This window comes from Protomyctophum parallelum (assembly GCF_964188405.1).
Source record: "Protomyctophum parallelum genome assembly, chromosome: 4".
NCBI classification, from domain to species: Eukaryota; Metazoa; Chordata; class Actinopteri; order Myctophiformes; family Myctophidae; genus Protomyctophum; species Protomyctophum parallelum.
The window spans coordinates 23835290-23859381 of record NC_139700.1 but is presented as its reverse complement, the minus strand read 5'-3'; the positions used below and the strand labels follow the sequence as shown (position 1 = coordinate 23859381).

Here is a 24092-nt window from a genome sequence, read left to right as displayed (position 1 = left end):
CCTCACACTCGTCGTTTGTATCTGGCGTATTGTTTATTAATTATTAACGGGAACGCATTATTATTTATATATGGGCTATTTTGTTTTAAATATTTGTTGTGTTTTAAATTCTGTTTAGTAAACCCGCCTACGCTACGGTCGCCGTCGGTCGGTAGCGGTGGTGGCTGGGGCGGTTCTATCATGGTTGATAGAGCTGGGCGTGGGCTCAACAGTCATCGTCTCTCTCTCTCTCGCTCTCTCTCACTGGAAGCACATTGTTCAACGCGGGCGGATTTTTTTCTACTCAGGTCGAATGAATGTCCTGACGCATTTGACTGAAAAAAATAGAAGTCATTATTTTTATTAGTATTGTTTTTGGGGGATAAGAAGAGCTTGTCTGTCCCCCTGCCCGCCCGGGGAGAGCCTAAACGAGAAGAACCGTGTGTTTCATCTGAGGAGAAGAAGCAACAGAGTTGAAACATTGTCTCTGGCAGGAACAACACGTCGCCCGTGTTATTGGAAGCTCTGCTTATTGTAAGTATGCAGCAGCGCACATTCCTGGCGTGCTACAAACACGTCGCTCCACCTAAACGCCGAATATGTATCATACACTCGTAATACGACTGGGTGTCCCTTTGCCGAAAAAGAACAGATCTACTGTCTACAAGCTGACAGCCAGCTCGCAATGAAGATCTGTTCTTTTGCGGCAGGAGGCAGACACCAGTTGTGTATAAATGAAGGCAGGCGTTATGTTTTTGTAATAAAGGATGGTGTGTTTGTGTTGATTGATGGTATCGCGGCGAGCCGTTGCGCGTTTTGTAAATCAGTGGAGTGAAAGTGATGATCGCGGATCGCAGTTGACTGTTGTGTTGTGAGAATAGATTACGACATTATTGACGCCCCGGCAAAGCACTTAACACTCACATTTCTGACGTTCATTATGCACGGTTTATAACGCGGGGCTTTGGGGTTCGAGGCACAGCCTGGGTCGCACTTGCATCATGACTCATGACATATTCATAAGCATAAAATATATAATTTGATCATTTGAGTTCGGGTGTTCGAAACTTGTCAGGGAGGGAATAGGGAAAGGGGACCCACTGTGCTGTGATTCTCTCTCTCTCTCTCTCTCTCTCTCTCTCTCTCTCTCTCTCTCTCTCTCTCTCTCTCTCTCTCGCGCGCGCGCGCAACCATTTGTAATTGAAATAGCCTACACAATGTCATATACTATAGCAACGAACGAGCTTCTACATTCCACGGCCTGTTATGTGTGTCCAGGCATAGGCTACTACTACGGCCAAACCAGCTAGAGTAGCTGAGCAGCTATTGACGATCGTTGCTGTTGACTGACCGCACAGACACGGGTGACGCCCCGTCACATAGAGTACAAACTGAATGTAGCACTGCGGAAGTTGCATTCCATTACAAGGCGTTTGGAACTCCTGGGCCAACTTCTTGGAGGGGTTTGATTTTGGGAAACTGTTGTGCCACGGCCAGGCTCGTTCAGCAAGGTGAAAGCAAGCCATGGAACAGGGACACGCAGACGCAAGAAAACTGCATGGGTCCGGTCGTTCAAAATATGACAGGGCAGATAAACCAACATCTGCTTGCTAAAGCATCCAGGCTTTACTCCAACTCCAAGTTACTTTGAAATGGCCCAATGACTCCGTCCATGTAATCATAGAATATATGCCACTGGCCCACTGGTCAACACCTGGATATAGTTAACCATTGTGGGAGTGTGATGTCTCTCTTTATGAGCTGCTGTAGTCTGAATAGTAAATACCCGTAGCCTATGTGTATTGTCATTTGTGGTAAACTCGACAATAAATGAGACACAAACTCAACCATGCTGCTGACCACTTATAATTAAAACTCTCCCATCCATGTTTTACTCACAAAAACATAGGCCTACATCAATCATGCCAAGTTGTCAACCCTCCCCTTGGAATGCCACTTCTTTGCATTTTTCCATGTGTTTTTGTTGTGTTAGTTTGTGATATAGATATTTATCATATTTTGACATTGTCTGAGTAAATTAGCAACCAATAGCATGCATGTAGCCTACCTGTAGTTACCAGTAAGATTCATACTCCTATTTTAGAGCAGAATAAACGTCGGTTCGGCTCTGTAGAGCCTACAATATGACGTCATTTGAGGTTCGGGGGGACCGGTACCGTCCTAAAGTCGGCTCTTCGGTGCTACTGAAAATTTCTGACGAGCGGAAATAATTTCGTCACTACAGCGGTAAAATAGGAGTATGAATCGGCCCTTAGTCTGTGACTGCAAATCACCATTAAATACACTTAAAGATGTTCTGCATTCCAGATGTTTGCGACTGCAGTGCAGAACAGAAAGTTTCCTTGGATGCTGACTGTGTAATTTTGTGTATTCCTTAAGTGGATGCTGATGAAGGAGGAGGCTAGATTATTTGTCTAGAGGGCTGACCGTGGATGTTGGCTGGTGGTGGTCTCTTTCTCTCCGCACCTCTCACTAGCATCTAGCCCCAATTTGCAACAATAGATTTTTTTTGAATGGGTTGAATCCAGAGTTGCAACACAAGCTATTGACAGCCCATTCATCCAAACATCTGATTGTTGCAACCTACTATGAAAACCTGCAAAACCCATCCGTCCGTTAGTCGTGCCTCCATATATGGTTGTCAGTCCATCACGCTTCGTGACATGCTCCATATACAGTATGGCCGTCTCCAACTCTCCATATATGATGATCACGACCCTGACCCCATCAAACCCTGGTTTGCCATACATGGAGAATACTGGATCATCACCTAGATCTGCAATTCTGCATACTGTATATGGAGCCGGCCAGCAACTCTACATCTGACCTCAAACCCTTCGATCTCCATATATGGATCTGACTTATTCTGACTGACATTCCATATGTTGATCCCTCCCCCACCCGTCCTTCCTCTTCAATGTCTCCCTTTTGACTGATACCTGTCCATTCAAACTCTAGACGGGCCGGCCCCAAAGCTATTAGTGCAGCCGCGCCCGGCAGCCTACGAAAACTAGAGTTCTCAACAGGCCTGAAAGGGCCCGGGCCACCAGGCCCTACCTGGGCCCTCATCAAGACACGCTCCATATATGGCCATACATAATTAATTCCATAATGTTGATCTGATCCACCATGCCAAAGCGGCAGCACTCGCCCAGCAGTCTGCTTTCACCTAGGCGGATGCATGCACACGAGTCCGCGACCTCGCCCTTTAGGGCCACTCGCTTCTCCCCTCAGGGCATCTTACGGGTATTAAACGACGTTAAAATCACCAACATTGCAGCTGTACGAAAACCTTGAATTATTTGATTAGATTCAAGTCAACCCATTAAAACATATCTAATTGCGGCTAGCTAGCAACTATGGTTATGCAGCTCAAACATTGCTTCCTGAGTTATTTTATTGACGAATGCGTAGGCCTGTCACAATTACATAAAATTGCTATTATCTATTCTAATCACAATTATTTTGCATCATCATTAGAATTGTTTCCATTCATCCTTAAACAGCTGGATGAAGTTACCAGAAATGTCATGTTTCGATCATTATTTCCACATTGTCCATGCTCTTAACTGCTTTCAACTTGGCGTCACTATATTGGCATTTAGGCAAAAAAATAGCAGGAAAAAACAAGCTTGCAATGCATCACGACATGTGTCGAAGTTAGTATTAGTCATATCTGCCCTCTGTGTAATTTGTTTACAAAACAGAAAATGTAATTGTATTTGTTATGTCCAGGGATGTGTAGGGTGTTTGTCCCATTCTGAGTCAGATCGCAAGACCACTGATGAAATGTGAGGCCCCCCTTCTCTCTGATGGGTCATCCAACTGGCAGCCCTTTGTGTGGGGGCCAGGGGCTTTCAGCTGGCCTTTTCATCTGCGCTGCTGCTGCATCCACCACCTGAAAAGATGACCCAATGGGGTAAAGGTCAGCTCAGACAGCACTTCAAGCGAAAGGCGGATGGTTTCAAAGAAGCCATGGCACACAGGCTACATGCAGTAAAATACATGGTTGATGCATTCTCACCTGGGTTTGTGAGACTGAGAACTTTGCTCTAGAGTAGACCAATCGTATTTGATGTGTCATCTTTGAGGGCTGAGTGCCTGAGTATTTACACCGGCATCTATGAATGAATAGATTCTCTGCTTCTCAATTATGTGAAATCCTTACCACCCTGTGTTTTTATTGGCTATGGAGAACAGAACAGTTATTCCTCAGCTGCCTGTCATCATTTATGGTTGGATGCCATTTAGGGGGGTGATGTCATAGGAGGTGCAGAGGGAGGGAGAGGGGGTGGTGGGTTCCAGTGGCTCCAGGATGGGTCCTGGTCTCTCACTATTTGACTGTGATACCTCCCTGGAGAGATTCTCCTTACCATCATCGCTCCATTAAAAATCTATTATCCCTACTGTGGGCTTGTGGCTCTGCCAGTATGGATCCTTTAACCAATTAAGCGCTTTAATGGAGAGTGGAATGCATGTAGAGAAAGACGGCCATTCTTGTGCCCTCCTCCTTCCACAGGGTGTGTTCTCTTTTGAAAGAGGGGTTCTGTGCAAGGTTAAAGGAAGAGGCATGCTCTGTGCCATCATGGAAATGAAAAGAGATGTCATGAAAATATAACCAAGACAGTCTGTGTCCAACAGGCACTCTAGTAGCCACACAGGTGGGCTCTCTGGCAAAAATGTTGGCTTAAAAACTGATAGGACAACGGCTTTGATTTTTCTTCCTCTTTTCTTTCTTTTTCTTTTGCTTGTCTGTTTCCAGGTCGACACCTTCCCTCCTGTGGTCGGCTGCTTTGCCCTTGGTTTATGAAAACCTAGTTCCCCGTTCTTTTCTCCCATCACCCCTCCCTTGCTGCGCTCAGTGCGCTGTGCTCGCACCCTCCGTAAGCTGTCATGTAAGATTATCCTCTTGGTCCAGGCAGGGCTCTAGGGTTTCAAAATGAACTGTTAATTTCCCAGGCTGGAGGTGGCGGGGGCTATAAATAACCTTACACACAGACATAGAGCACTCCTTGAGCAAAAGGGCGCAGCCATGCAAAGATTTAGTGGACCGGGGAATGGAGAGGGTCATGAGACTGTGTGGACAGCACCATGGCTGTGCACTGCACTCGCTCTCTCAAGTTGTATAGGTCGGTGGTTCCCAAACTTTTTCATGTCAGGGACCCCCAAAATGATAGTCATTAGCCTGCGGGCCCCCCATTTGAAAATATATGCCAAGGACCCCCATAAGAGAATTTATTTTGCGGCTCTAGCAGTGATTTTCAACCATTTTCAATTGAAGGACCCCTGGTTTGACTTGAATTAGGCTACAGTGACGGTCCCCTATTTATTTAATGGCATTTCTAACTCTGGTAGAATGTAATGTATATTGTAAAATCGAAGTAATTTAACTCTGAGAGTGTACAAATGGAACCAAATGGACCCATTAGGGTCCATTTGTACACTCTCAGTGAAGTGAATAGTACACACTAAAATCATTAGTGTTAATTTGAACCCGTAGTCCATTTCACACACGCTCTCAGTGTTTATAATACTGAGGATTTGACTGTGTTATGACTTATAAGTAGGTAAGTTCTCCTGTGTTCTCTTGAAATCGTATGCTTTTTATCCGTCAGTCAGTGTATCACTCAAAATCCCCATACATGGGGAAAGCCCCCATTATACAGTATGGTGCCCAGGTCTCGTGTCATCACGTGACATCATCAGTGATGTAGCCTCTTCAAACCCTGTACACTCAAGATACTGACCCCGCTGCCACCCTTAGATCTCCACATAATTATGGAGCTGACCTGTTCTGACATTCCATATGTTGATCTGACCTCATCAAACCCTGTACACTCAAGACATGCTCCATATATGGCAATTACAGAATTAATTCCATATGTTGATCTGACCCCCCATGCAAAAGCGCCAGCGCTCGCCCATAGTCTGCTGTCACCCAGGCGGATGCACGCGACCTCGCCCTCAGGTGTATACTGGTGGTAAACTGGTTCACATTTTACATGTAAACCTGCACGTGTGCGTGCTCTATGTGAGTGTGTACTACACGCTACACGGAGGGGATGGCCATCAGTAGTACAGAGAACAGTGAGACCAGAAATTACTTAGTAGTGCTCTATTGCTATCTGTTTAATGTTTAGATACCATGATTGGGGTTGGGAACCATTAGAATTTTAACGATTCTGGTTCCTTAACGATTCCCTCTTAACAGTCCGATTCCTTACCGGTTCCCTTTAACGATTCCTAGTATAGGGGGTTCCAAATGGACACTCACACCCTCATTAATTGGTTCCATTTGTACACTCTCAGAGTGGAATTAAAACGTTTAAGAACGGGATGCACACGCAGATTAGACACACCAACGGGCCGACATGCGGAAACAGCGGTAATTGTATAGCAGACATCAAGTCCACATACCAGCTCTGACAGTGTGATTAAAAACCGGGTCTGAAAAAGAACCGGTCACCCGGGTTGTGTCCTCATCTAGCCCCAATACCTGGTTGGGCACTGGACACCTCACTGCTCCCTTGCAACCAGCTGCACAGACACAGCAGCTCCCTTCCAGCCAGGCCTTGCTGACAACAAGTGGTCCACAGTGAGTGGCACAACAGAAACTCTCTATCAAAGATTCATTTAGTCTTTCCTCCCCATATGTAATGTAATGTGTTGGATTATTAATCAGCCAGCATCATGGCCTAGTTTTGGAACTAATGGCATCTCTCTCTCTCTCTCTCTCCCCCTCAAATACACAAATAGCTGTAAATTGTGCATATTAGTCTGTACATTTCAGTCCTCGGAACACACATTGAGATCCAGTTACTTTACTTAACATGCGTGATGAAATTAATCATGTTGGCACCTAGTGTAGCACCAGAGTATATGAGTGAGCCTGATGTTAACCCTGTGATCTATGTTGTGGTGTAAGTTGTGAGGCTATAGGGAAGCTCGTTAAAGCAGTAGACATTATTATGATACATACTGTATTATGCAGGGTTTGGTTTGTTGGGGGGGGGGGGTGCTAGGGGGAGAAAGATGCTTAATATGCTTTTTCTCGACCCCCATTTGTTGTCACCACTGGGGCAATATGTTTGACCCTGCTTCTGGTATGACTGAATTAAAAGCATGCATTTCCTTTTGGAAAATGTTGACTGTCTGATATGTATGTTTTGATATTGTGTTAGATGATAATATCACAATTGAACAACTCGGAAAAAAACAAACTCTCATTGGCTGGGCTGTAACGGAAGAATGATAACTTTTCACCCCGTTGCTGTTGATGGCTCAAAACAAAGCAGTAATAACAGGCCTAAGCCATCCTAGCGTCGTTTTGCCTGTCCCCGTCTGCCTGTGTCAGCATCGGTGTCTGCACAGCCTGCTCTCTGCATTGCACGTACTGTACTCAACGCCCGTGTTTATTTACTGAGAGAAGGCTGTGAGGAGGAGCGAGGCTAGCTCGCTGGTTCTGGGCAGTGGTGAAAAGTAACTAAGTACATACAGTAAATTTACTTAAGTACTGTACTTGCGTACAATTTTGAGGTGTTTGTACTTTACTTGAGTATTTCCAATTTCCAATACTTCTACTCCACTACATCTCAGAGGCAAAAAATGTACTTTTACTACACTACATTTATTTGAAAACTTGAGTTACTAGTTACTTTGTAGATCTTGATTATTAGTCCAAAACATAGAGTAACTACTTCAACCCTATATACACTTCGGCCATTTGAAAATAGCCGATCTACAAGCTTGTAGAGCTGCAATTTTCAAAAATGTATTATACATTTCAAATTTTAAATGGGACATTGTGAACAATTAGTACTTTGTACATGTTGAAGCCAATGCCTTTGTACTTTTACTCAAGTAACTGTTGAATTCCGGACTTTTATTTGTAATTGTAATTGAGTATATTGCAGTATTGTTACTTTTACTGAAGTAAAAACTTTGAGTACCTTTTTCCACCACTGGTTCTGGGCTGGGATGGGCTCCACACAGTACACCAGCCAGGGTGCACCTCACAGTAAACCAGCCAGGGCGCACCTCACAGTACACCAGCCAGGGCACACCTCACAGTACACCAGCCAGGGTGCACCTCACAGTAAACCAGCCAGGGCACACCTCACAGTACACCAGCCAGGGCACACCTCACAGTACACCAGCCAGGGTGCACCTCACAGTAAACCAGCCAGGGTGCACCTCACAGTACACCAGCCAGGGCACACCTCACAGTACACCAGCCAGGGCACACCTCACAGTACACCAGCCAGGGCGCACCTCACAGTACACCAGCCAGGGCGCACCTCACAGTACACCAGCCAGGGCGCACCTCACAGTAAACCAGCCAGGGCGCACCTCACAGTACACCAGCCAGGGCGCACCTCACAGTACACCAGCCAGGGCGCACCTCACAGTACACCAGCCAGGGCACACCTCACAGTACACCAGCCAGGGTGCACCTCACAGTACACCAGCCAGGGCACACCTCACAGTACACCAGCCAGGGCACACCTCATCATACCAGATTGGTTTATTTACAGTGAGGAAGAAGGAAGATAAATGTTTGGCCACAAGATTGAGGGGTCTGGGTAATTCTCTTCCTGTTGTGCTTGAGAATTATAGCCATCGGGGTGTTTTTACAAGAAGGCTGCTGTTGACATTGGTGATGGTGTGGAGAGCTACCTGTTCCTTTAGAACTGTGTGTGTGTGTGTGTGTGTGTGTGTGTGTGTGTGTGTGTGTGTGTGTGTGTGTGTGTGTGTGTGTGTGCTAGAGTGAATAAGTGGGTGAATGTGTGTTATGTATGTTGGTGAGCAACAAGTCTCCATTTTCTATCAATCATTGACATCAGTTACTGGCCAAGAGTTCACTCATCAGCAAGTCTGCTGCCTGATCAGCACACACACACACACACACACACACACACACACACACACACACACACACACACACACACACACACACACACACACACACACACAGATAGTCCGATGTTGTGACAGAGGTGTACTCTACACATATTCATCTATTAATACAACACCACACCCAATCCAAGACCCAGGGACAAATATTGGACTTACGTGTGTGTGTGTGTGTGTGTGTGTGTGTGGATGCTCTGTGTATCATGCTTGCTCAGACTGTCCTGAGGCCATGTTGATGTCACCTGTTACTCCTCTCCTCAAGGCAATGAACAGTGCAGCTCTGTGGGTATTTGTGTGTGTATTTGTGTGCTTGTGTGTGTATTTGTGTGCTTGTGTATTGCGGTCAAGAGTGCTCCATTCAGCGCTCGGGTGGCACAGTGGTCAAGTATACCCACCACTGTGGAGTCTGGGAGTTCGAATCCATTGCGGTGCATCTGGCTTTGTCGAGTGTATAGCAGTGGTTCTCCACCTTTTCAGGCAGCGACCCCCCCCCCAAAAAAATAAAATGATATATTAAAAAACAATCATACCCCCTGGGAGGTTGGAAATTGAAATGTAGGAGTTGAGGCATTCCATTTTGTATAGTTTGTTATTTACTTTTGATGCAGTAATGGTTTTGAGCCTGAGGTATTAAAAGGGTCTTAATTTGTCACTTCACTGTCATCTGGGGGCCCCTCCAATATCATGTTGGGAGTCCCCTGACCCACAGGTTGAGAACCACTGGTCTATACGAACATAATTGGCCTGTGTTCAGGGGAGGGAAGACAGGACTGGTGGGGAGGGTGATATTTGTCACTATACACATAGCATACTATGCACATACTATGCACAGACCTTTCATCAGGTAGGACAAAGGCTCTATGTCCTCCCGGTGGGGGCTCCTCACTGGCAGGTGAGTCAGTAGGATACAACGGTGCCGTGTCATTAGTCAGAAGGTTAATTGTTCCGAAATTACTATCCCTATCTCTAACCCTAACCTAAACATAACCGCAAGCACGGGAGCAGTGCATGTTCGCCAACCTTAATGCATGTTCGGACTAGCGGGACTTCGGATCTATGGGCAGTTATGGATACAACAGCAGTGACGACACACAGAAATGTGTGTGTGGGCCTGTGGGGAGAAATAATCAATTGTGGAGAAAAAGCATAAAAGTGTGTTCCATTGTGTTCCATTCAGGCCAGCCAGCCAGCCTGGTGATGGTCACCTGGGCCTATAATGCTGCATTGACGTCTGTCACTTGTGTCACTTGTGACACACTAAAAGTTGACCTCGCTTCAACTATTTTTTTAACACTCCAATGACGCAGTCAATCAGTCATAATGTTTTTGTTTCACCATTTCCACCCTCACGCCTTCACTTCTCTTTCCCCACACTTCAGCTTTCCCTGTGATACTTAACCCTACCTTCAATAGTGACTGCAGCCATGTAGCTAGCCACGCTATGCTTTTAGACCAACATTTGGTTGGCCAAATGCGGAAATGCTAACGAGCGCTCCGTGTTATACCCCAGCTGCACAGGGTTTACTCGTGCTAAATCCACGGGAAAAAAACGCCAGCCTGCAGTTCCAGCTTTGACCACTACGTCTCGGCGGATTCAGTGTTGGCCAGCTGCTCTAGGAGCTTGTTTTAGACTTGAGTCTTGTTTTTTTTCCCTTAAACATTGTTCTATTCTATATTGTGTTCTCATTTGCCCTGTTCCCTTGTGATTGCACATCACACAAGATACTGTAGGATAGGAATAAACTACAAGGCCATGAAGGCATCCATTTTTTCATATGGGGAGACTGCTCTGCTGGACACATAGCAGATAGATCTTCTATTCCTAAGTGACAGCAAGACCTCTATTTATGACGGCAGTGTTAGTCAGGGTGGGGCAGATACAGATAGTAGGGCCAGAGGGGGATAATATGTCCCGGTCGGACTCCAGTAACATTGATGTCATTGGGCAGTATAACTTTATGGTAAAAGTAGGGACGGTTCAGCTTATAGGTTCCTATAATGGTCTTAAATTATATTAAGACCACCAAAAGCGCAACTTGACTGTGCATTTGCCAGTTCACTTGTAAAATGGAAATTTTATGTGGCTGAAATATGGGCTGTGCAAGATAAATACTTTTGACTGTCGCTCTAAAGCAGAAAGTGAAACTGAACTCTATTCTCTAGTCTGCCATGTCATGGAAAGGTACAGGATTTCAGAGTTATTTCCCCATGAGCTCTGACTCTGTCACGAGCAATGACACTGCTGATGTTGCATTGCTATTCTGTATGATGTCAACTTCACGTCGTTACCAAGAAAAGCTTCTGTCGTTCTATGGTTGGTATAAAGAGATCGAGATAATAAATAAATAGAGAAAATAGCACATCTACCAACTCACAACGCATCACAGAGCTTGTAGATCAGCTATTTTCGCAGAATGTCCGCCTATAATGACATGTCCAGCAGTTCAGCTGCTTCTTGGAGACAATGTTGTCCCAACTCGATGGAGCAGAATTCTTGAGTGAAACATGACCAGATCAGCAGCAACATGTTTTGGTTCAATATTGGAAAACCACCATGGCTGCATTAGGCTAATCTTCCTCCTCTGTCATTATTACATGATCTTCTCCTGTGGCAGACGTACATTATCAAGTCGTCACCAGGAGGCAGATGTGGTTGTCCTTTGGTAATAGATGTGTCACACATGATGTCATCGCTTACCACAGTTACCAACATCTCTGGCAGCTCCACCCATATGACTACTTCCTCTGTTCATTGACTCACCTCCCTCAGCCCGCCCTCTGGCCAGCACTATATTGGTAGTAGTCTTGTGTAGCCAGACAACTATACCCAATCTCCTAATGCTATATAGAGTCTGGAACAACACTTAAGGAAGCTGGCATTTCCGTTCACCAAAATATATTTTAAAATATCTTTACATTTAATTTGTTTTATGTCCATTTCTACTGAGCAGGATATATGCTTAAATGATTTCGATTTATATTAGGATAAAGTTGCACGACTGTAAAGACGAAACGGAAGTGGGGAGGAGACTTCCGCTTTATTGCTTACTCATGCTCAGAGCTTCCATGCTCCAGACTGTATGACGGAAGCATTTGAAAATTGCGAGAGGCAACAGTCTGGCTACGCAAGACTATATTGGTAGTAATGCTACACGCCGTATAATCCTGGTGACGATTTCACTTTGGGAGTATACAAATGGACCTGTAACATTAGTATACTTTCAAGAGTTGCAAATGGATACATACAAAATGTAAGTGTGTGTGTGTGTGTGTGTGTGTGTGTGTGTGTGTGTGTGTGTGTGTGTGTGTGTGTGTGTGTGTGTGTGTGTGTGTGTGTGTGTGTGTGTGTGTGTGTGTGTGTGTACACATCCAAGTACATGAACGCAGGCAGGTTTCTCTAGCTGAGACAATAGTCAAGACTGTGTGATGGCACAGTCAATACAGACTACAGTTAATTCTGTTATAACTTAGTAACTACAGCAAAATCTGGATTGTATCATTCCTCTTTAGTGCTCGATTCAACTATGTTATGGAACATCAATTAATTTGATTTCCGTTGTTAGCAAATATATTTAAATTATTGCTTGCTACGTGCCATTTAAACATCACCCCAAAAGGTGAGCCAATTCTCTTCAGTAGACTACCTGTACATGAAAAATGTAATCATTAATTTGTCTCAGATCGAAAAAGTATTTGAGCTGTGAGCTGAATAACAGACTACACAGAGTGAAATCACTCAATTCCTACAAGAATTCCCCTGAGGCAGACATGGTATATTTGAGTTGTGCAACCACTCCTATAGACTGCTATGTGTGTGGCTGTGTCCCTGTGTCTCTGGTTGTGTCTGAGCACAAAAATAGCGTTATAGTGTTTGTTCACCACCAAGTGTCACTGTTGCACAGCCTAACACACAGACACATATACACACACAGGCTAGGGAGGAGGGCTTGTACAGTACAGTACAGTACAGTACAGTACAGTACAGTACAGTACAGTACAGTACAGTACAGTACAGTACAGTACAGCACCACTCACTTCAAACGGGTCAGATTTTTTTATACAATACATTTTATTCGTAGAAGGTGGCAACCCTAGGCACTACTAATTTAATTTCCAATACTGAGTAAATCAGTTCTAACACCCTACAGACCAAAAGATATTGACATGACATTCATCTTTGCTTTTCATCCATCCACACCCCATAACGCAGCAATTAAATAACTTTTTGTTTTTAAGTATACTGTAACTGCTGGGAAGGGGCCCATTGTCTAGGTGAAAAGAATGTCAGTTCTGTTTACATCGGGAGTCTGTCCAGCTTCTTTTTAATGGTCTTAATTTGTGGCCATCTCTGCCCTGTATGTTGACAGGGCAGATCAGTGAGTCCACTGGGGAGATTGAGTGAACACCTGCAGTTATAAAACCTGCTTCTGACCCCCCTATGGGCGGAATTTATAGGCGAAATGCACTGAAAGGTTCATCTAATAGCCTGTTGATTTGATCCAGCTTAACCAAGACTGGGAAACGGATGCCGAATCCTTTTCTTATTAGACATTTAACAACATACACATACAGTATTTTAAAGCTTTCCTTTTACTGTGTTGAGGCGAGGGTCATGAATTCAACAAGCAGATATTTCAAAGCGATGAATGTTTAAACTTTGTTCAACCTTGAGTTGCATAGCTACCTACCTGGGGGCATAAACGGTTCTCAGAAATCACTTGAAGTACAAACAACTGCACACAAAACCGATTCTGGAAATATATATGGTAATTCTGGTACTTAATTAAGTTCTCTATCAAAAAAAACGATATGTCACCAATATAACTCAAGGGATGACACCAGTGGGGAAAAAAGGTGGAGAAAAAAAAACTACCAGGATTCTATTATTATTTATTATTATTATTATTATTATTGTTGTTGTTGTTATTATAATGTTTTCGCCTACGGAAGGAGCGCACACAAACAGAAGCAACACAAACATGATGGACAACATTTGGACTTTGGACATCATTGTTCCTTTAGTGTCTGTCTGGTGTACTCTGTCCATGTGGTTGTGTTCAGAGGCAGGCATTGGTAACGTGTGAAGCCTTGGTGATGAGGATCACCCTGTCAATGTCACACTGCTCTATCTATCTCTCTCTCTCTCTCTCTCTCCCCTCTCATGCAGACTCTCGCTGCCCTCAATGAGCATGAGAGGATTTGGAACATTGAGTACCTTCAGCACATTTTTCACATTCCCCTTTGAGGGTCTCAACCTCAGCCCCTCCGCCCGCTACACGCACGCACACGCACACACACACACACACACACACACACACACACACACACACACACACACACACACACACACACACACCGCGAACACTCCTGACTGTTGGGTCAGTAAGAGCTGTTGTGTTTATATGGGCCTGCACCATTGCTTACGAACAGATTTCTCCTCCCTCCCACTTTAACCACTTTCTGCCTGGCATCCCTATTTTGGGCATCCCTATAGGCAAAACCAAAACAATTGTACAACAGCAGATCTACTGTACAACTACAAGCTCAGTCATAATACATCACAATGACTGGCACGCAATGAGACATGACACAAGAGTACTGAGTACTGCAACACTATTATTTGTTGTTCGACTAAGTATATATCTAGAACATAAGTGGTTAAGCCAACTGAAAGAAAAATCCACTAGAGATATTAAGACAGCCTATCTGTCAGTGCTTCAGTTCTATTATCCGATTTGGTGTCTGTCATGTCACCCGCTAATGTTTCTGGGTTTCAAGCTCAACCTGACGATATATGTAAATATATATATTTAATTTTGCTGGCACGCTTGCTAAGCTCTCTGTGGTCTGTGTGTTGTCTTTGATGCAGAGCGGAGTGTGGTGAGCAGCAGCACAGAGGATGACGGAGTACAAGCTGGTGGTGGTGGGAGCTGGAGGTGTGGGAAAGAGCGCACTCACCATTCAGCTCATCCAGAACCACTTTGTGGACGAATATGACCCCACCATCGAGGTATGTATATGGCACACATCTGCACATGCTCAGACACCTCAAGTCATCTAACCAGAGCTGGTGGTGTAATAAATGTCCACGGAGGACATTGGTCTTATAAAATACAATGACAATTAGGTGTGTGGGTGCATGTGTGTACATCAGAAGATAGATTTTCTATACGCATGTACCGTATGTTTGCAAATACCTTGGAATCTGCCGCTGACCACCATGTCGGTATTGTCTGACATCTTGCCCCTGGAATTATTCTCTATTACTGCAAAGGCCAGCACTCCCCGAACCAACTTATTTAATTTATGAGCAGATGCTCTATCAATTCAATTCACCAAAAGGCCAGGTTTTGGAAGAAGTTCCCTAATCTAGTTTGGAGGTGAACCACTTAGTGTGCCCTACTACCTTGCAATTCCATTTGTCTTTGCCACGAGAAAGAAATATTTAGACAGAAGCAAAGAATTGACAGAGCTAGATAGAATGTTTTGTCCTCTCTTCTGTTTCCCCTCTCTCTTTCTCACCACGCCTGCCTCTGGCTGGACAATGTCCTTTTTGTGTATGTGCATTCCTAGCCCCTATGCTCTGACACACAAAGGGACTGCACTCCATGTTTGTGTGGCTGGGTTGGAAGGCTAAACATTGGCTCCACTGCCCCTCTGACAGCCTGCTGCTCATCTGGACAGAGAATGTATTTTAATGCCAGATATTGGTTAGTTCATTCTCAGCATCTCCAGCTTCATGGACATAATTTCAGATGTGATATCAGTGTTGATACCTGTTATTCAACAGTGTTGAATCACTTAATACCAAACACGATCATCAGTAGGGATGCACTGAATGGGAAATTCTTGGCTGAAACCAAATACCGAATATAGGAAACAGTTGTCTGAAAACCGATTCGCCGAATATGATTAGTATTATATCATTTATTTATATTGACCAGTTTTTGTACCATATTGCTGTCATGGCCGTACCTTTGTTGTAGAGCTACCTGATTATGGCAAAAGACATGATTACGGCCCAGGCCGTAGCGTAACGGTCTGGGCACCGGACTGGTAATCCAGTCGCAGTGTGCCGCGGGTTCGACTCCCGGACCCGACACGGCCTTTACTGCATGTCATCCCCCCATCTCTCTCCCGTTTCCTGTCAGCCTACTGTCTGTCCCTTCAAAAATCAATAAAAGGCGTAAGCCGCAAAAAAATATCTTAAAAAAAAAAAAAAAGACATGATTACATTTTGATCACGTCCTCACAACCAAACGGTAGGTTATGAAAGGTAACCCTCTTTGACTATTTGGTTTCGGCTCTATAATCAACTGAACTGAATACCGAATATGCATTGTTTGCCACTATTCGGCCGAATAGTTTCGGTGGCCGAATATTAGGTGCATCCCTAATCATCGGGTACTATGATTATACTAGGAAGTTGTTTTTATGTGGCCACCCACCAGTTCATTAAGTATACCTCGTTTTCAGGTGGGTGGTGACCCACTTGAACTGAAGCCACACCCACAGCTGTTGTTGTATGTTAAATGGGGAGGAGTTAGGGAAGGGGATGAAATTGTGATGTCACTAACGTGGTGGTATTTCGATTGGGCCTTTTGACTTAAAGGCCTTTCAGCTTTCAGGAAGAAACCAAAAATACACAGAGATGACATATTTGAATATTATAACCACAGCTGGGGGCCTATTAGAGTAATGTTAACTCCATACAAAACAGAAAAAGTAAACAAATCATATATCTATCTATCTATCGATCTATAATATGTGTGTGTGTTTATGTCTAGTATGAATAAGATTAAATGTGAAAACCACCTGTATGATTTGGCTGCCCCTAAAAGGAGTTTGCCCCAGAATGTTTGGTCAGCTTGTCATACTAACTGCTACAGATTTGGTTGGTGCTTAAAAAGTATCAACATGCAATCCAACCTTAATTGACTTTAATCTCAATTTCATTTCAATCATATCTCTTTCTCACCACGCCTGCGTGTGGTGCTTTAAAATAACTGAAATACCCTTTTTTTTCAGGATTCGTACCGGAAGCAGGTGGTGATTGACGGGGAGACGTGCCTCCTGGACATCCTGGACACTGCAGGTCAGGAGGAGTACAGCGCTATGAGGGACCAGTATATGAGGACAGGGGAGGGCTTTCTCTGTGTCTTCGCCATCAACAACACCAAGTCCTTTGAGGACATTCACCAGTACAGGTGTGTGTGTGTGTGTGTGTGTGTGTGTGTGTGTGTGTGTGTGTGTGTGTGTGTGTGTGTTAGGGCAGCAGTCTGCAACCTTTTTCTTAACCCATTTAGACCTGAGGCCGAAAAAAAAGGCTTCTAAATCCAGTTTTCTGATTGTCAGTGATGCTCAACCTTTCCATGTCAAGGACCCCCGGAATTATCTGTATTTGGCTGCGGACCCCCTTCTGAAAATAATTTGTTCCAGGGACCCCCCAGAAGCAAAGATTTGAGTTAAAAACGTTTGCTGTGAAAGAATATATATTCAAGATTTGCACCACATTTTCAAGATTTAAAAAAAGATAGCAGATCTACAAGCTTGTAGCGCGGAACTCTCTGCTGAATATTTTCTTTCACATTGTTATAATGATTATTAGACTAATAACCCCACCTATCTCCCAGACTCCCTCCCCAGTCAGAGTTCAGAGTTGTAATGAATGTAGTATGTGCAGGATGTAATTTACATACAAATGTGAGGGACTTCATTTATTTGACTAATTCTTTTAATAGTTTATTTTAAACCAAAAATACTCTCTCACACACTTATGCCAGTGTGCCAGTGATCACCCTCCTAATGCCAATGTTGGCACTGGTACCTAAGGTTACCTACTCCTGGGTCAGGGGATTCACACAATGATGACTAATGCAGATGATGAGATCTATTATTGTTTATTTAATTGTGTTAAAGTGCTTCGTATGGCTGTTTGTATTATGTGCTATGTTTGTGTGTTTTGGGTGCTCTCATAGGATCTGGGTGGGGAGGGGTGCGTGCGTTTGTGTGTGCCAGAGCCCTGCAGTAGCTGGATGATGTCATGTTGTAGCGTTTAACACAGCTAAAGAAAGATTAGCCTCGGACTGTAAGATTACAGCACACTGCCAATGAAATTGATCCTGACTCAATTAGAGCAGAGGGGAGAGGGAGCATGCCCAAGGACAGAGAAGGAGAAAGGGAAGGAGAGATCAGAGAAAAATCAGATGCCAATGAATATTCTTTTATGCGATAACGTTGGGATTATCTGACCACAACCAGCCTTGTGTGCGCTATGTCGAGCTGACCGCATTCTGCATGGCCTTGCACGGGCTTGTTTGTGCCGAGTTCGACACAACTAACCACTGACATCACTTGGAAAGGATGAACATTCGCGCAGCCCACAAAAGGATGTATGAGCTTAGACTACATGCTAGGAATAGGTGCAGGTCAAGGCTCTGCAGCATTATTTAAAGATCCTTCGTTCATTTGTCTGGCACAGCCCGTTATAAATCTCTATACAACTGAATGCTCTTCTAATGGCTGATTTATGCTTGGTTCCTCACAATGTTGCGCATAGCATAGCAAATGTACTAGTACATCGCAGATCGGCAATCTTGTAGATCTGCTAAAATCACAAAACCGACATGCAACTAAGTATAGATCACCCTTAACGATGGCACAGCGTACCACCTGCCTTCTGTTAGGCCTAGTATCTAGACAAGCATCTTTCACTTGTACTCTCTGGATGTGAACCCACCGGTGCTGTCATCCCAGAGTTGCTTATTTGTTTTCACAGGTATTCTCAATTCTGCACTACTAGACTGTTATGCCTGCATAACCAGAAAATTACAAGGCACTGCGTCATCTCAGTAGCTCATCGGACGAGTGTGGTCATAAAATGCCATTTGCAGGGTCTGTGTCAAGCCGTGCGTTGGACGCTGGGGGCTGACCGACCATAGCAAATGTAACCTGCAGTCCTTCAGCTCAGGGAGAAATGTACAGAGGCAGAAGCCATGGGACCGGGCTGATAGATTGATCTGACCCACTCCCCTCAGTCACTCAATCCCTCAGCTGGCTAGCTTTCAGGCTGGCTGCTGTGGTGATGAGGTAATGCTGCCTGCTTGCTGTCCACCTCCCCCCTCCTTTCTCCAGCAGTGCAGCACAGCCCAGCCCCAGCAGGCCCCCAGCCCTCCTCCTCAGGGTCCTAGAGCTCCCCCGGCTGGTTGGCTCTCTGGCAGTAGAGCTGCTGTTGTTTATGAAGCAGAGGGGGTTCTTGACGGAGAAGGTGGCTGTATGCACGCGAATAAACACTAGGGCGTGTCCACTGTCCACAAACTCAAAACTACCAGACCGAATAGAAAATGTGAATTAACTTGTCTATTTTTTCACTTCCCCTTCACAGAGAACAGATTAAACGTGTCAAGGATTCCGATGACGTTCCCATGGTGCTTGTGGGGAATAAATGTGACCTGCCAGCACGCACGGTAGACACGCGGCAAGCACAGGAGCTGGCCCGTTCGTACGGCATTCCTTACATCGAAACCTCTGCCAAGACACGACAGGTAACCATTACAAGTACTGTACACAGCCTCCAGTACACGACCTCGCCCAGATGCAAAGGCAGGAATAACAGCAGGGTCTAATAACGGCTCCCCTGCGGATCTATGAGCCACATGATGTCATACTTCCACCCAAATATGGAGGGAGGAGGCAGGAAGGCAGATCTGAAATTATGAATTCACAAAATCGGAAGAATATTCACTAGGGTTGTCCCGGATTAAGGATTTGTATAGTCAACTATGATTGGCCAAATGTTGACTACTGGGCAACTACAGGGAGTTTTATTTTATTTGCATTTAATTTGTATTATTTTTTATTACGCAATAGATAGATAATCATTCCATTTGGGCTGTGGGGGGTGTTTAATGTCTGATTTAACATATCTCTGCTGTCGGGAAGAAAACATGAAACAAAGAAAACCTTATATTTTTTAAACAAAGCTTTCAAAGTTTCGTTCACGCTACAGGTAACATAAGATATGAATTAGGAAGTCAATGCGAAAACAAAATCATGTCACATGATTACAAAACAAAACCTAATAGAATTTGTTTCTCACGATTATTTTTTCATTTTATTGTTAGTTAAAAAGCGCATGTAAGAAATATTTTATTGAACATAATTTTGACTAACGTGTAGTGACGGCCCCGGCCACCAGGGGGGGAAATGCCCCCTTACCCCACTATAAAATCTGTGCAAGAGCCTCTTCTAGATGTCTCGCCCCATTGGCAGCCACAGCGTAGGCACCTAACTCTGAACATACAAGCGTACATACCGTATATCATGTAATGTAGGCTACTGTAATCTATGCCATCTTGTTCATCATCATCTTCTTACATGTTGTTGTGAAGAAGGCAGAGCGGATAGACAGAAAGACCCCTATTACTGAACACAATGATTACTATCAGAACATATGTAGTTATTTAACACTTATTTTTAATAAAGGAATATCACTTACACTACCTTTGTCAGATGGTTATGGTTGCCATGGTAATGATGTTTAATACTTGAATAGAACAATTCGTTTTGATGTGCTTTGCAGTCACTTGGTATGATGTTTGACATGTATGGGGCATTCAGGTGGCAAACGGGGTAAACATTCGCCTACCAACTCAGAAAACCAGGCTCGGTGTAAAAATAAACGTAGCCTGATTCAAAATTCACAAGCTTTGTGAATCTTCCATGGTTGTCTACAGTCTACACCCTCTCCACACCATTATAAAAGTACAGCTACAGCCTTGGGTCGGTCTGACTCTTCTCTCTCTCTGTGTGTGTGTGTGTGTGTGTGTGTGTGCACAGGGAGTGGAAGATGCCTTCTACACGCTGGTGAGAGAGATCAGACAGCACAAGCTGAGAAAGTTGAACCCTCCTGATGAGAGTGGTCAGGACTGTATGAGCTGTCGATGTGTGGTATCGTGATGCAGGTAAGGATCTTGGCACCATGAAGTCCTCAGTGTTCATTTAATGTTCATTTAATGTTCATTTAACTCCGAAAGTGTACACAAATTATAAGTTGCAAACTTAACCAGTGGATCCCCATCTGCGCGCGTATATACTTTACTACCCATTCAAAATCCTCAGTGTTCATTTGATGGGGTTCCTTTGGCCACATTTATACAGAGATGAACTGAGGATTTTGCATATAAGCATATAAGTGCATCATTAAAAGACCAATCAGTGATACATACATAAATACATACAAACATAAACAAATGGATAGCTCCTACACCGTCAATAATGTTTTAGGTGATTGACTCATCTCTTGATTGACTAACAACGGATGTGTTATTCAAAAATGGGTTTCTTTACATTGGTAAAATTTGTACACATTGGAGTACAAAAATGCCTATATTTTAATTTGAGATGAGGGACAAAAGTTCCAAATGGCATGTTTTCCTAACCTGACGCTGCCAGATCCAAGAAGCTTGCTAAAAGTTTGTTTCACAGCTTATTGGGATCTGGGATCTCGGGAGCCAATTCGATGACGGGGCTGTTCCTTTTTTTCAAGATACTTGGTAGATGATTGGATGGGACCGTCTGTCTATCACTGTGTGGGCGTGCAAACACAACCAATCATATTGACGTGTCTATATAGCGTCACATCCGGTTTCGCACATATCCCGCCCTTAGCTCACGCTGATTGGTTCGAACCGGAGCGGTTCGGTGTTAGCTCAATCCCCTGAGCGATCTCAGATGAATGCTGTGTTGGGGAACATGGTTACCCAATACCGCCCCCATCTGGCAGAGTCAGGTTAATGTTTTCCATCTACGAATCAAACGCTAATTTATATGTTGGAATGAATCCCACATTGGGCCTTTAAGAATGTTTCCAGTTCCAATCAATGCAACAACCTGACGGATGTAATATTATCTTTCCCTCTCTAGCTCACCGTTGCAGGGTGAGGATAGGATCTACAGTACGATGCATAGAGGCGGCATGGACTTTGAAGATTGAAAGCTGAAACAACTCGAACATAAACTTTTTCAAAAGAGATGGCGGTCAAAGCAAAAGCAAGCAAGGAAAACCACCACACTTGACTGTACCATATAGACCTTTCCTTTATTGGAAGGAGGACTTGGACCCTTGGCCTAAATGGCTGGCAGAACTAGGTTCTCCTAGGATGGTCTGTCCTCTCTTTCGGTCCATGTCTGCCTATGAGCACCACCACTAATGACTGTCGACTCCAGTGTGATCTCGCTGGGCAGCTCCCTGAGTTCCTGCTAACTTATTGTTTTACAGTCTCAACACTGGTCTTAAAAGGGGGCATCATGCACCCCCTCACACCTTGAAAGCCTAATTCCCTCCCCAGCCCCACCTGCTCCCCCTGGAAAGACTGACTGGACTGGACTGGATATTATTTTAACCGAGGCCACTCATAAACACCGCATTCCGCTTGACCACACCATACCTGTTGCTTCTAGAGTGGCTGTGCAGTAACCTCATTATACTGGATGCAGGGGTGTGAAGTCTGACATGAGTTGCCATGTAGGAATGATTCGATTTTAAACATTGTTCACTGGTTCGCCTGGCCATAAAATGTTTGACTTTACAGAGGATTTTTTATATATATATATTATAATTGTTTTGTTTTTTTTCTCTCTCTGAGGGTTATGAAAGTGCTGTTAAATGAATAGGGATGTTTATTTCAGGTGACAGGTGATTGCCATGTTTAATGACCTGTCAAACTCAGCCAGAGCCCAGAGGCTTTAATGAAAAAAAAAAAAAAAAAACATGGACTCAAGTTCAGAGATTGCAGCTGCCTTCACCCCCCGTGGCTCCAAATGTTTGTGTTCTAAAGGTTCTCTTTGGGAAATGATAATGGTAAATGGCTAGTGTAAGTTCTGGTGCCATAGGATTGTTTATTATCTGATTTAAACCGATTGGGAATAAACCATCTCTCACGCCTATTCATTTGCGTGTATTTCTTTGGTTTGCTAAAGAAGGTGCTAGGCTGAAGTGACGTTTTCAGAATGGAAGACTAGCAATCTCTTTACAGCCATGCAGTGGGCAGGACAGTGGCAGTCCAGGGTTTCAGACAAAATAGAAACCATTTTTCTCGTTGGATTTAATTTAGATAACTGTATGGTGTACGACTGGTATTTACTATAAGGCAACATATTGCAGCCTTTCAGTAGATAGCAGGTGCTGTTCTTCTGTTTATAAGGCTCAGGAATTGGGGTCCAGGAAGGTCTCAGGTTCATGGGCCCAAGAGAATAAATATCACCAGTTGGTTTCACAAGAGTGTAACGCACAAGTCCTGCCTTCCAAGTATGGCCGATCTGTGGAACAATAGGCTACATACACCAAACTATCCTCAAACTGCTTCTCTTTTTATTCACAACTGCCGCCTCACCTCTTGAAAGGAACAATAACCAGTATAGGTGCTCCATATTAGTTTGTGGAACTTACATATAAATAATAATGAATTTGATGTTGAGTTTTGGAGGTGCATTGCTTTGTTTCCTTAATATTGACTAGCTTGTGCTCTCCTATGATTAACTGCATTTGTTTGCTGCCTACATGGAAAAAGACTGTGTTTATCTTGCCTTATCTGTTAGCTAGCTAGTACCTCATGTATGCAGTGAAGTCTACTTGAGACAAGTGTGCTGTTTTGTGCGTTTTCATCGTTTTGTGTATGACTGAAGAAATGTGGAGATTAGACTTGCACTGTACTGTACAGTATTTGATGTTGCATTATCTTACGAAAGGCCAAACAATCACCCCAGAAAACACTACATTAATGGGATTTATTTATTTTCAATGGCATACATGTCAGAAGATGTAAGTCTAATGTGACAAATGCAATGCCACAACCTTCCTTTTTACTCACTACAACACCCTCTGGTTTAACGCACTGTGGCTATTTTGAGTTTAAATTATGAATTTCCATTAAAATAATATAAAAGCCAACCACATTTGAGCTTTTTTCTGTGAAGTAGATTAAATTAATGCAAACGGTGATTTTATTTTATTGTAACAATCTCTTAGGGCTGCCCCCTCATAGTCAATGAATTGGTCCTTTTTTGGTCTTATTAGTCATACAGTACAAGAATTTCTTGGTTGATTATTTTGTTTACGTTTTTCCATACTGAATTAGTTATTTCCAGAAAAGTACATTTCTGAAAAGTACAAGATGTCA

At 43.8% G+C, this 24092-nt stretch overlaps 1 protein-coding gene across 1 annotated transcript; it reads left to right on the top strand.

Moving 5' to 3' along the window:
* The first annotated feature begins 238 nt into the window (after positions 1 to 238).
* Positions 239 to 23863, top strand: LOC310857328 (GTPase HRas). The gene is made up of 6 exons (XM_083762950.1): positions 239 to 513; positions 14783 to 14923; positions 16942 to 17120; positions 19298 to 19457; positions 20752 to 20876; positions 21838 to 23863. Exons 2-5 carry the CDS (start codon positions 14813 to 14815, stop codon positions 20869 to 20871), a joined length of 570 nt encoding a protein of 189 aa, XP_083619076.1. The 5' UTR covers positions 239 to 513; positions 14783 to 14812; the 3' UTR covers positions 20872 to 20876; positions 21838 to 23863.
* Positions 23864 to 24092: the final 229 nt, after the last annotated feature.